Source organism: Dendropsophus ebraccatus, chromosome 1 (genome assembly GCF_027789765.1).
Source record: "Dendropsophus ebraccatus isolate aDenEbr1 chromosome 1, aDenEbr1.pat, whole genome shotgun sequence".
In the NCBI taxonomy this organism is placed as follows: domain Eukaryota; kingdom Metazoa; phylum Chordata; class Amphibia; order Anura; family Hylidae; genus Dendropsophus; species Dendropsophus ebraccatus.
Genome location: NC_091454.1, coordinates 91,928,169 through 91,941,972, shown reverse-complemented (window position 1 = coordinate 91,941,972; position 13,804 = coordinate 91,928,169). Strand labels below are relative to the sequence as shown.

At 42.2% G+C, this 13,804-nt stretch overlaps 1 protein-coding gene across 1 annotated transcript in view; it reads right to left on the bottom strand.

Annotated features, from left to right (window-relative positions):
- Positions 1–13,804, bottom strand: part of TPH2 (tryptophan hydroxylase 2) — a 171,146-nt gene that overhangs the window by 146,169 nt on the left and 11,173 nt on the right. The window contains exons 3-4 of the mRNA XM_069955934.1: positions 2,603–2,786; positions 1,247–1,347 (exon numbers count right to left, since the gene is read on the bottom strand). Coding sequence (XP_069812035.1) covers positions 1,247–1,347; positions 2,603–2,786 — 285 coding nt within the window. The remainder of the gene's footprint in view (positions 1–1,246; positions 1,348–2,602; positions 2,787–13,804) is intronic.

The following is a 13,804-nucleotide window of genomic DNA, read 5'->3' as shown; positions in this document are numbered from 1 at the left end:
TAGAGGTCACCCAGCTAGATAGATAGATAGACAGATAGGCATTGAAACCTACTTATGTTCCCTATGGGTAACATAATCGGTTGGGGGCCCATTCAGACTTGCTCGCCCCTCCCCTAGGCTAAACCCCTAGCTACGCCCCTGTGTACAATTGTCTGCAGGAGTGCCAATCAGGAAGGCCACGGCTGGCCGCGGAGGCAACCTGTCCCCCTGTGTGCTGGTAAGTACCTTTATCGGGAGTCGAGTGGTTTAGGGTGCTGGGGTTAGGGGTGGCGCTTGTTGTAGTAGGATTTAGTCTATCATATGTAAATCCTTCAGCTTCAGCCTGGTTTGATTGTGGGGGTTGTCTGGAGGGGTGGGAGGCTTTGGGATTTAGTGTATGTCACTATTAGGGGGTATCAGCAGGGGGGGGCGCCAAAAGAAAGTTTCGCACAGGGCGCCATATACCCTAAGGACGGCCCTGATCCCAAGTCCCTCTTCTTACACAGACTGGTTCCCATGGGACCCCCCTCACAAAGGATCATAATACATGGCATAACGGAACAATAACTAATGCAATCTCAGTCCACCTTTACAGATTTTTGCTTAGCATCACAAGCAAGAGTAATAATGCTTACACCAAAAAGCATCAGAGAGCTGGAGACAGACTGCAGGGAACTAAAATGAGAATGTGTGCTCAGGGATGGAGAAGTTGACCAGAGTTTGACCAGAAAGCTAAAATTGAACTTCAGGTTGTAAAACAAGGCAAAGAGCTACACACATTATGGGCCAGTAAGTGATACACTACCAGTCCCAGTAGATATACCCTTCATCCATTAGGTATATTATATCATCAAATAGACATTTGCAACTGTAGCTGTACTAATAAGGAATCTATTTCCTTAAAATTTTGGTTAAAACAATGACTTTGCCCCTCTGCCATTTTGTCTCGCACCCCCTCCTAATAGTCTGTAAGCTGATGCATGCGAGCAGGGCCCTCACTCCTCATGTATGGATAATTATATGTAGATCTCTGTAATGTCTGATTTTTGTCTATGTATGTGCCCCCAGAATTGTAAAGTGCTGCGGAATCTATTGGCGCTATATAAAAAAATTATTATTATGGCAGTAACTAGAGTCACTAGCGCTGAATGCACTCCTACAACAAATAATATACACCTCAAGGTTTAAAGCTATGTTGTAGTTGTGATTGTTTATTATATATGTTATAATATCATCTATCATCACGTACCACATATATCATACTTACAGGGTGGTCAGCATCCAATTCAGAGCCATACATGAGCACTCTGTGGGAACATTTATCAAGTTCGGAGATCTTTCTTGGAAACCACGGAACTCCATCAAGCTCTACTGGAAAGAAAGAACAAATATTAAGCTTAATAATAAAAGAAGGGCTTCAGCAAAAACACCTTTTTTCCTCCTTTTCTTTTCCTGTTCTTCCTTCACAAAAACACTACAAGTAAAAATAATTCAATCTTCAAAATCAAGACTAAAGGTGTTACTGTTAGCACATATTAATAGGTGGCTACAAACCTGCTGGTGGCACCTGAAACGGTTACAATGAATAAATTGTGAGATAGCCCACTGTGGTACAGTTATGATGCCCCCCCATCCCCCAGAACATTACAGCATGTGCTCCTTACACTTGGTCCTGGCATCTTGGACCTACAATGCTGCATCTCTATCGAAAGACTAATTACTATTCTGTGTGAAAAACAACATTCATATCAGTGATATATTTTACTACATACATTATGGGATTACTACTAAATGTTTGGACCACACCGGGATGTACTGGAAAGAGAATGAGATACAGGTGCCACCTAAATCTGGCACCTGTATCTACCTACAATACTTCAAGTTGCACTGCCTGAAATAGGACATAGACTTGCAACTAATTAACATATGCTTAATTATGCTTTCATTTTATTGTAACTGTATTGTTATTGTTTTGCTCCTGGTGGTTTGTAATACTTTGAGAATTGTTAGGTATTAAACCTTGTAAAACAGCCTGTCCAGCTGCTTTTGGGTTCCACACTAGCTTCCGCGAAGTAAGCAGGCAGAATGGGCCAGGGGGCGTCAATCTATCAAACATTTAGACTATGTTCCTCACAGTATTTTGGTCAGTATTTTGTAACCCAGACCAGGAGTAGATCGAAAACATAGAAAAGCTATGTTCACACACTGTTGCAATTTAGTGGATGGTCTTTATGAAATTGAAAATAACGTCTGTTATGTTAAAGCAACGGCAGATGTTTTGAAATAACGGACATTATTTCCCATTAAATGGTGGCCATCCACTAAATTTCAACAGGGTGTAAATATAACCTTTCTGTGTTTTCAATCCACTCCTGGTTTTGGTCACAAAATACTGTGTGGGAATATAGCCTTATGGTGTATCCTATAGGTGTGCCATACATTTTCCAGATTGGAATGCCCCTTTAAGATGAGAAAACACTTTTGATAGCTGACTGTCCTTTTACTAAAAAAAGATATACCACTACACTGTTTGTTAAAAAATCATCACCAATAATCCAGGTATAAATAATTCCTTTAAAGGTTATAAAATTGAATTGTATTGCTACAGAAACAGATATCTTGCCTTCATCTTCCCGCCATTTTCTTTCTGCAGGGTTCAGTGAAATTACATTGGGTTGAAGCTTTAAGAGATGAATTAATTCCTGGGCTTTTTTTTTTGTGCATTCAAATTCAGCATAGATCTCTGCCTCCAAGCTGCCATTTTTGGGCTTTCTTGATTCTATGTGAATAATGTTCACATATTTTTCCTAAGGAAACCAAAAATAAAAGAAACAACATGAGACAACAAATAATGACCCCCTGTTGCTATATTATAAATAGCATTCCCTTGGAATGCAAATAATAGCGTAGCGATGCTGAACACTGGAGAATAAAACTGCAGGTTTGTTCTTTAATGGAGCTTACTTTGTATTAACTAGTTTACATATGTCCCAACACAAATCTACTGAATACATATTAGTCTGGCTGCAAGTTCTACTTAAAGCGACAGACTCATTTTCTATAATAGCCAACCATAGTAATAGTCAATAGTAATAATGTAATAGCGTGAAAGCTGGCCCTGACACTAATAAATCTTGGAGAAAAATAACAGAATTACTGACACCAAACCATGTTATATAACTAGGGAATGGCAAGAGAAACATACTAACGTTCACTTAAGTAATCACTTTATATATTCCCGGATCTGTATTTACATAGTAACATAGTTCATAAGGCTGAAAAAAGACATGTTATTTTGCAGTGTTAGTCCAGAGAAGAGAGAAAACTCCTGCCTGGCTCCACTTCCTGACATTTCTAATATAGTGAAGCTAATAAAGACATTTTATTACTATTTCACTTAAATAGTACATGTAGAAGTTTGTTTTAAATGTCTCTATATTATCCTCATAAATACATATTGTTGATTGAATAGGTAGAGAATTTTCTTAACCTTTAGTTTTACTCTGAATATGATCATATTTAGAGAGAACATATGTCTTACATTTATCATCATACAAACAGCCTATATAAAGAGAACAAGTTTTCCAAAACATCACAATAAACATTTAAAGTAAAAGTATATACCTCATGCGATCCAATTTTTTGTGACAATCCAATGGAGTTTTTTTAAGCCATGGGATTGTGATGCAGAACGGTATACCCGTTCATCAGGGTGAAATTTCCATATACTGCATATGACTGAAAGAGTGTGCAGCTAATGAGTTCTAATAATAATAGTGTTTGGCATTGTCACAATGATTTATAGGTGACACTAAGCAGTTGATCTATTACACAGGGTACTGTATTTGGCATTACTGATATGATTTTATGGAGATCAGAAGGTGTTCTTTTTGGCCTGTGCATGTAGTTTTTAGCCACTTATTCTAAAATGTTCCAACGATTTGATGAAGTAATCTGGCTTCAAGGTTCCAGTTTTATCCATTCCCATTTGACCTTCCACATATGAATAGCATTTATTTTATAAGTTACACTAAACTCCTAGCTAGGTGATAACTTGGGACATCTCTAAATAATGTCCCTCGTGGGTAGATGTTATGTTAATGTAAGAGTTTTATAGATGAGAACTTTTTATAATAACAAAAATAAACGATAAATATAAACATCAATAGATACACAAATGAAGCCTCGTGAAAGCTCTGCAGTGCCTTAGCAACTCATATCTAAAAGAGCAGAAGAACCACAGAAGCTCTAATCTGAAACAGCATATATAGACAGGTATTTTCATAAGATATCCCCTTTAATAACTCATGTTGCCCAAACATGTCTAGCAGTATGTCCGAACAAAAATACTCTCACAGGACCTGCTGCTCTGTTTACAATGATCAGGAACCATGGTTGTTTGTTGCACACTCAAAATTTGCTGCTACCCTAATATTGGGGGAAATTTATCAAGGTGTGTTACAGTAAAATTCTCTTTGTTGCCTAAAGCAATCATTCACAGCTCAACTTTTATTTTACTAGAGCAATGTGAGAAATTAAGGCTGAGCTCTGCTGAGGACAACAAAGAGAATCTATACCAAAAGTCAGATTGATAAATCTTACACTTATACTGGGAGGAATTTGTCAATGGTTTCTTGAGAAATCTAGTGTAAAAAAGATGTGCCACTTAATTTTTGCACAAAACACAAGAAAAGTCATAAATGTTGTGCATGTAAGCAATTGCTCAAAAATTGCAACATTTTTTGCCAGAACCTACACAAAACCATTAACAAATTCCCTCTTGTGTCTATGTAGCTTTGCTTGCTCTTCTGATACTGTTGGAAATCTGGTTGACTGGACAGCAGTGAACTCTCACAAAGTAATTCCCAATACTCCTCTGAAATGAAGGTTATCTGATTTCCACATGTTTTCTTGAGAGAGATTAGAAAAGCTTTTGCCAGAGCTTTCTCAATAGATGGCATTTAATTCTGTTCCTAGCTCTAGGTATGTTCCTTATGCATGAAACTGTAGTGTCCCACTAAGTGTTTACTTTTTCTCTTCTTACACCTTTGTGAAACTGTAGCTCTCTAGTGTCACAGGTTAGGACAGGAGGCCGCTGTTCCTTACTCCAACCACTTGATGTCCCACTTTCACAGCACAGCTCAAAATAACACTAGGTTCAGCTATACACACACTTCCATTTTACAGTAACTACTTCCCATTAGTTAGTTAGTGCCTGGCTACAGGCCAGACAGGAGTTGTTTGTAGTTGTTTCTCACACTAGCTTCCCAACCACTATAGGTTGGTAGACAAGACCCCTAGGGAAACCGGGACAGAGACCAGGGACTCATGCTACCCAATAGGACGGAAATCCGACACTGTGGGGCAGAAGGCAGTTAGGTAACTAAGACACATCCATACATGAGTATGAGAAATCTTCAAACACTTCACCACATCCGGGCAGAGTATTTAGTACATTAGGCAAGGGCCCTCCTCCCTATCACCTGTTACTCACCTATCCACCTGCTGGAGTATTGTATTGATTATTTTTGCACTAATTATCTGAGCACTGTTTGTAACTGTTTGCACTAGATACATTTTTCAAGTAAAGTTTAAAGTTGTTTAAAGTGAAAAGTGTATAAAGTATAGTCATTTTTTTCTACATTGACACAATTTGTTTCGATTTACCTTGGACGCATGGAGGGCACATGAACTCACCAGATCTGAGACAGTGAGTAAACATAAATCTTCTCTACCACAGACCTGTTTTACTCTGTGCTAGTAGTCGTTGCCATACATATTGCTGCATGTCAACATGATATCTTCATGTCCTTGTTCCATATCTAAAGCCCCATGGCGTGCTCAAAGACAGCAGGTGAATTTTGTGTGCACGTTTCGCACCAAACCCAAGGCTTGTATTGGTGATTAATTTTGCTTTTGTCTATTATTGATTTTTAGGTATGGTACCATACATGTATACTATTCAAGGGGGCACTCCAGTAAAGGGCCTTTTTTTTATATATGCCGGGGATGGGTTGCTTAAAATAATAAAGGACACTTACCTCCCTGGCTCCTGCAGTGCTGCCAGTATTTTACCACTCTACTGAAGCAGTGTCCTACCTCTGTCACTGCCTGGGCAGGCCTACAAGGTCATGCCAACAGGTCCCAAAAGTGGCCAAACAGAGAGATAAGTGTACTTTAGTTTTAAACCACCCATTCCAGGGAATATAGCAAAAAAGGCCCTTGTCCCGAGTATAGTTAGATTTTTTGCTGTGAAAATTTAAATTGACTAAATGCACCAACATTTTGGCACACAATTTGGATGTAAAGTAAGTCAGCTAGTAGTTGTCAGAAACTTAAACTAGATAGCACAAATTTTGAGCATTACACAATACTTGCAATACAGCAAAATATACATAGCTGTCATTGGCATCTTCTTACTGACTGCAGAGTTGAAATTGTGTGACACATACAATACACTATTTTGTACAACTAAGACTAATCTGTGTGGGATGTGCTCAATATGTTAAAAAAAATTATTTCATTAATAAATCCAAATGTTAGCCACCCCTATAAAGCCCAAATTCGAAAGTAATTGGGCTTCATGAATCTAAGACCCTAAAGAGAAGGGTCACACTGAGACGATTTGTTTAATTAGACAGGTACAAATGCAGCTCATCTAACATCTGAGGCAATATTCATCCGCACACGAATTCTCCTGGAAAAGTGCAGGGCTATCAATCTTCTAAATGACAAGCCTCAGGCAACAGGACTAGTGGAACATTAGAAAATCAGGCTATATCCTAAACAAGTTACAACTTCTATTTCTGCAATTCTGCACCGTTAAATACAAATACAGACATGCATTAATTATTAAACTATATCTCCTAAAACTGTATTTCACTGTGAGATTAATAACAAGGCTGACTATTTCACTAGGACAGGACATTAGAACCATGCCCTTAAAAAGGAGAAAAAAAATGTTTTTAGATCAACTGGTGTCAGAAAGTTATACAGTTTTGTAAACTACTTCTATTTAAAAATCTCAAGTCTTCAAGTACTATCAGTTGCTGTATGTCCTGCAGGAAGTGGTGTATTCTTTCCGGTCTAACATGGTGCTCTCTGCTGCCACCTCTGTCGGTGACAGGAACTGTCCAGAGCAGTAGCTAATTTTCATAGAAAACCTCTCCTGCTTTGGAGAGTTCCTGTCATGGACAGAGGTGGCAGCAGAGAATAACGTGCCAGACTGGAAAGAAAACTCCACTTCCTGCAGGACATACAGCAGCTGATAAGTACTGAAAGGCGTAAAGTTTTTAAATAGGAGTCATTTACAAATCTGTATTACTTTCTCACACCAGTTGATTTGAAAACTTTTTTTTCTCCAGAGTTCTCCTTCAAACTTGTGGTGTAGCTGGATCCCAGCTGCACCCCAAAGTGCCAGTGGTGGTTGTCTGAGGTTATACACTGTAAGTACCTTGACACACACAATCAAAATACCATAGACACCTATTGTAGCAGTCTGACTAGGGGGTTGCCAAGCCATAGCACAGACTAGCTGGGTGCAGTATTTGGCTGGGTCGCAATGGTAGCACAATTGTCTCTAGTGTACCAAACTATCTTTGTTAATGAGCTGTTTTAGCTATAAAAAATGCATGCGAATGACTTCTGAAACTAGAACTGTGCAGTGGCAATCAACAGGTATGGTGGACTCTTTTGTTTATTTTTTTTCTTAATTTATTGTTATAATTTTTTGGTACAACAGTAATCATTTAAGCCTGTTGCTTTCAAATGTTGTTTAGACGTTACCAGAAGCTTAGTTATAGATGGTTGTAGAGATGGCATTTACACCCAAACTTTGGTGTCTACAGGGGCCAGAAAAATATCTGTTATGTAAAACGATAACAGTATTATAAATCCCAAAGTGAGGGATGGGAACCTGAGACAGAGTGGGGACCTGAGTGGGTGGGGACCTGAGACAGACTTTGCATTGGAGCCCAAGAGCTTAAAATTGGAGCAACAGGCTTTGTCTGCAGCTTTATTTTGACAGAGGTGCTGTGTGTATGGAGCCCTGAACACAGTATGCAGGGAGTTGGCAGTGAAAGAAGCCTCCAGCTCACCTTCAAGCGACTCTGTACCTACAATCTGCCCCCCCCCCCCCCCCCCCCCCCAACAGCTTCTACCTTCAGATAGCTGCTTTTAATCCAAGATCTGTCCTGGGGTCCGTTTGGCAGGTGATGCAGCTTTGTCCTCAAAAATAACTTTTAAACTTGCAGCCCTGTACCAAACAGCTGTGGCCTAGATTGTGTATGCATTAGGCTGGCACAACCTCTCTGTCCCTCCTCATCATAAGGAATGCCCCAAGCAGATTTTCCCCTATTCATCACCTGTGTAAGCACGGTACATGGGCTGGATCGTTAAGGCACCTGCAGAGGAATAGGAAAAATAGGAAGAGTGTGGGGAGGAGGGACGTAGGGGTGGTGCAAAGTTAGGGCACAGATACTGTAAGCCACGGCCGTTTGGCATAGGGCTGCAAGTTTAAAATCAGTTTTTTAGGACAATAACTGCATTACCTGACAAACGGACCTCAGGACAGATCTTGGATTAAAAGCAGCTATCCAAAGGTACAAGTGGTTTGGGGGGGGGGTCATATTGTGGGTACAGAGTCACTTTCATTGCTGATCTGCACTCCTTAGGAGTAATCAGCTCCCTCCATCTCACACCAGGAGCCAGACCTTACCAGTAGATATCAGAGTGGCATCTGCAGAGGACAGCGCTGGAGGAAGACAGGAGTTCCCATAAAAAGCAAACTGTTTGGTTCTTAAGTCTCAGAAGCACAGGGATTTTTGTTTTAAATGTATGCACACATTGGGGGACATTTATCAAAACTGGCATACAAGTACACCAGTTTTATAAATAAAGCCCCACACCCTTCTCCCTGGCCGGATTTACTAAGAGGGTCTCGCCTCTTAGTACATCCTCCTCCCTTCCTTGTTGCACTCTCACCCACCCATCAGGCGAGTGGGGGATACAACTGGCGAACACTGCAGAAAAGGGGCGATTCTGCCTCTTTTTCGTGGCGTACGCTTGGGCGCATGATAATAACTCCTCCTCATTGTCTTTAGCACACATCCACAAGTCACTGTATATTTTGCTTTATATTTTTAAAGAGCATGTTCACCATTGCAGCTTTTTATTGTTTTAGTGCATGTAAAATAAAAATTACACAACTTTGCAAGTAGTTTTCTCTTAAAATGGCCTACAAATTTGTGTCTTAAAGTCCTCAGGCTAAGATATGTTAGCACAAAATAACTGATGGTACAGATGAGAGATGAAAAGGAAATCAAATGCAGAATAAGGCTATGTTCCCTGTCGTCCTATTGGCCTCACAATAGCTGGGGTGTTCTCACCCCTGTGGGCCACTAGGACGAGTGGAATTTTAATGACTTAAACTTGTAGCTCCTCCCACCCCTGTATATAGTGCCCCTCTACCTTCCACCTGTCAGTTTCTATTTTTCGTCCCTTTGGGTACGGGGGCGAGTGGTTAGCTCCGGTCCTGGGATCCGGGGCCGGAGGTAGCTCCGCTTTTGCCTTCGGGCATTCGGCGGCGGTCCGGCATCTTGTGGTGTCCTGGGCCGCTGTATATCGGAGCGGTCTCCATACCTGGAGGCCGCCATCTTTGCGGAGCCCGGGATCCGGAAGTGTCTCTGACGCACTTCCGGTTTCGGAAGCGCGATGCGCCCGTTAAGCTCCGGAGCTCCACAGATCGGCGAGAAACGCGGGTAGGATAGTCGGGAGGCCGGCGGCGCCTTCCTAAGGTACAGGCTCATTGCCCTTTCTGTTCTGAGGTCTGTGTTCTGGCCTATTCTTCAGCTCCGCCCCAGGGGGGCGTTAGGGGGCGGGGCTTGTAACTTTTGGCGCCAGTTTGGCGTTTTTAAACCCCACCTGCACTCAAAGCTCTACCATTGTGTCTGGATCTCTCTAGCTGGTGGATGTGCTTAGACAGCGGTGTCGCCTATAGTCTTCACGGTCTAAAGTAAGTGTTGCGCTTAGCTCATTTATGGTTTTAGCTATGAATACTTGTTACTCATTTTAATGTATGATAGATGTCTTCTAAAGAGGGTTCTGAGAGGAGAGCCTCTGATGGTCGAAAAACACTGTCCAAGAGAAAACATTTCTCATGTGCCGACTGTGATAGAGACCTTCCTGATGGATGGGAATATTTGAAATGCCATGAGTGTCGTGTTACAGCCTCAAGTGACGAACCTACCATACATGATGTGGTAGGTTAACCCCTTCCTAACATTCTGTTTATCCATTTAAGTCCATAAGTGGTACTTATATATATATATATATACCTATTCCCACAGGTGGTGTGGGTAAAGCAGTCTCTGACGGGTATCCAGGACTCTGTGTCTGAATTGAAAGAATCCTTCCAGAGTGCTAAGGAGTCAAGAAGGGATGAACGCCCTAAGTGTGTCTCGCCATCTGGACGGGAGTATAAGATTGTGGATGAAATTGGCTCATCTTCTGATGATGATGACGATATTGAAACTATAAGAACATATTTTCCTGTTGAGAAAATGCAAAAATTCATTAGAGTGGTTAAACAACAGAACGAGCCACAGTATGATGATGAGGATAGACCATCCACATCTAGAAGGGCCTTTGATGTGGATGATACGTCTATGCTCATGTTAAAAAACGAATGGCGCAAGCCTGAAAAGGCTGCGGTTATAAGCCGTAGATTTAAGGCTATGTTTCCACTGATGGAAGACAAAGCTAAAGATTGGCTCTCACCTCCTAAGGTTGATGTAGCCGTAGCTAAATTATCTAGACGTACCATGGTTCCAGCCGAGGATGGGTCCAGTTTAAAGGACCCCATGGACAGACGCCTAGAGGTATCTCTTAAAAGAGCCTACTCTGCGGCCTCTGCTCAAGGGGCTGTGTCTATTTCAGCCTTCGAGGTAGGGAAGGCCTTGAGGAAGTGGCTTATGAAGACACAGGATGACATAGAATCAGGAGTAGGGAGAGATGAGATACTGACTGCCTTTAAAAAGATTAATCTTGGAATAGATTATCTTTGTGACGCGGCCTCCCAACAGGTCAGGCTCGCCGCCAGATCTATGTCTCTCTCCACTGCGAGCCGTAGGGCTCTGTGGTTGAGGCCCTGGTCAAGCGACTGTTCCTCCAAGTACTATCTGTGCAACTTGGAATATAGTCCCGGGAGGCTATTCGGCACTGAATTGGACCAATTAATGCTAGATCTCTCTGATAAAAAAGGGAAGAGTCTCCCTTATGAGCAGAGGAAAAATCGCCGTCAGTTTCGTAGAGAGAGAACTCCCCAAAGAATGCGACAGTGGCGATATTCCACAAAGGGTAGAGGTGGCTATGCCAGTAAAAGAGGTGGACAGCAGTCCAAAGGAAACAGAAAGCCAGATTTCTGACTATCCCCAGCAAGTAGGGGGACGTTTAAGTTTTTTTGTAAAAATTTGGGAATCCAGAATAAAGGATCCATGGGTTCTCAAGATCATTCGGGAGGGTTACTCCCTTCCTCTGGAGTCCCCCCCTCCAGAGAAATTCTTAATTTCAAATCCTCCTCCTTCCCCAAGGAAAGAAATTTTGGAGAAGGAAATAAGGCTACTGCTCTCCAAAGCAGCCTTGGAAGAGGTCCCCCCTTTAGAAAGGCAACAGGGAATATATTCGCCAATTTTTCTTGTGCCAAAGCCTTCTGGAAGGTGGAGAGTTATCATAGATCTCAGATTCCTAAATCAGTTCATAATAAAAAAGAAATTCAGAATGGAAACGATAAGGTCTGTTCCATTTATCCTTTCACAGGGGGACTTTCTAGCGTCTCTGGATCTGCAAGACGCGTATTTTCAGATCCCGATTCATCCACAGTTCAGACGGTTCCTGAGGATTGCCGTGTATCTCGAGGGTCAGCTCAAGCATCTACAATTCAAGGTACTTCCATTTGGCATAACCACAGCACCCTTTGTTTTCACCAAGGTGGTTTCCGCGGTGGTAGCGGAACTCAGGCTTCAGGGAATGAGAGTCATCCCTTATTTGGACGACTGGCTAATCATAGCGCAGTCTGCAGACCTCCTAGACGCCCAGGTTCGTATAATTCTCCCAGCAACATCAAAAATATTTCTGGGATTTATCGTAGACACTCTACAGATGAAATTATTTCTTTCACCACAGAGGAGACTGAGAATCCTTCAGGGGTGTGCTTTCCTTGCAGTGCCAAGACAGGTATCGTTGAGGACACTAATGAGATTTCTAGGTCTACTGACCTCCTCGGCAGATGCAGTTCCCTGGGCCTTGTGGCATATTCGAGTTCTTCAGATGGAAGTCCTCCAGGCGTGGGACAGGGATCAGACTACGCTGGACAGGAAGATAGTATTATCTTCTCGAAGCAGACAGTCCCTGTCGTGGTGGAAAAATCTAAAGGAAGGGAAGAGTCTAGAGGAGCCCTGTTGGACCATAATTACCACAGATGCTTCAGGCACCGGTTGGGGAGCACACCTACAAGAACAACAGGTATCGGGAGTCTGGACCAGGGAGGAGGCAGAGCTTTCCTCCAATACCAGGGAACTGAAGGCAATATTTTATTCCCTCAGACATTTCTCTTCACAGATCAGACAGAAAGCGATCCGTATACGGACGGACAACATGGCGTCGGTTTGTTACATCAACAAACAGGGAGGCACGAGATCCCAGTCCCTTCTGGAAGAAGTGGGAAGGATCTTCAACTGGGCGGAAGGATGGATAACCAGGTTATCAGCATCCCACATCAAAGGAGAGCAGAATGTACTAGCAGATCGTCTCAGCAGGGGATTGACAGTGCCGGGAGAATGGAGCCTCAATCAGGAGATATTCTCAGAGATTGTGAAAAGGTTCGGAATTCCCCAGATAGATCTGAGGGCAACAAGACAAAATACAAAACTCCAGAGATTCTGCTCCCTTTACCCCGCAGACAAACCAGTGGTAATAGATGCCATGACCATACCCTGGACATACGACCTGGCCTACATTTTTTCACCAGTCTCAATGATACCGCGTGTATTGTTGAAAGTCAGGCAGGATCAAGCAGCTGTCATCACGGTGATTCCATTCTGGCCAAAGAGATCGTGGTTTCCTCTCCTTCTGCAGATGAGTCAGGGGAAATTTTGGAGACTCCCGCTGAGACCAGACCTTCTTCTACAGGGGTCTCATCAATGCAAGAATCTGAAATCCTTCAACCTAACTGCCTGGCTTCTGGTAGGTCCCTATTGAGAACCGAGGGTCTCTCAGAAAGGGTGTTGGCTACGCTTTCTCACTCAAGGAGTGAGGCGACCAACAAATCATATACAAGAATTCAAAAAATTTTCAAACTTGGGCAACTTCTAGACAGGTGGATGCTCAAAATCCATCAATCCCACAGATTATGGAATTTCTTCAAGATGGATTCGATAGGGGGTTAAGACCTAACTCTTTAAGAGTTCAGGTAGCAGCCATGTCAGTCTTTTTGAACAGAAAACTGTTGCAAATACAGGAGGTAAGAGACTTTTGCAAAGCGGCAGACCGATTAAGACCTCCAGTAGTAAAATCAGTTTCACCCTGGAACCTAGTTTTAGTCCTCAAAAGTTTATGTGCAGCTCCATTTGAGCCTCTTCAGGAAGTGGACTTAAAATACTTAACTTTGAAAACAGTTTTTCTTCTAGCTATTTCTTCAGCCAAACGCGTTGGAGAACTTCAAGCCTTGGGCTCTAAAGAACCATATGTCCTATTTCTCAACAACAGAGTGGTGCTCAAACTGTTGCCTTCTTTCAGGCCGAAAGTTGCTTCCTTTTCTAACCTTAACCAG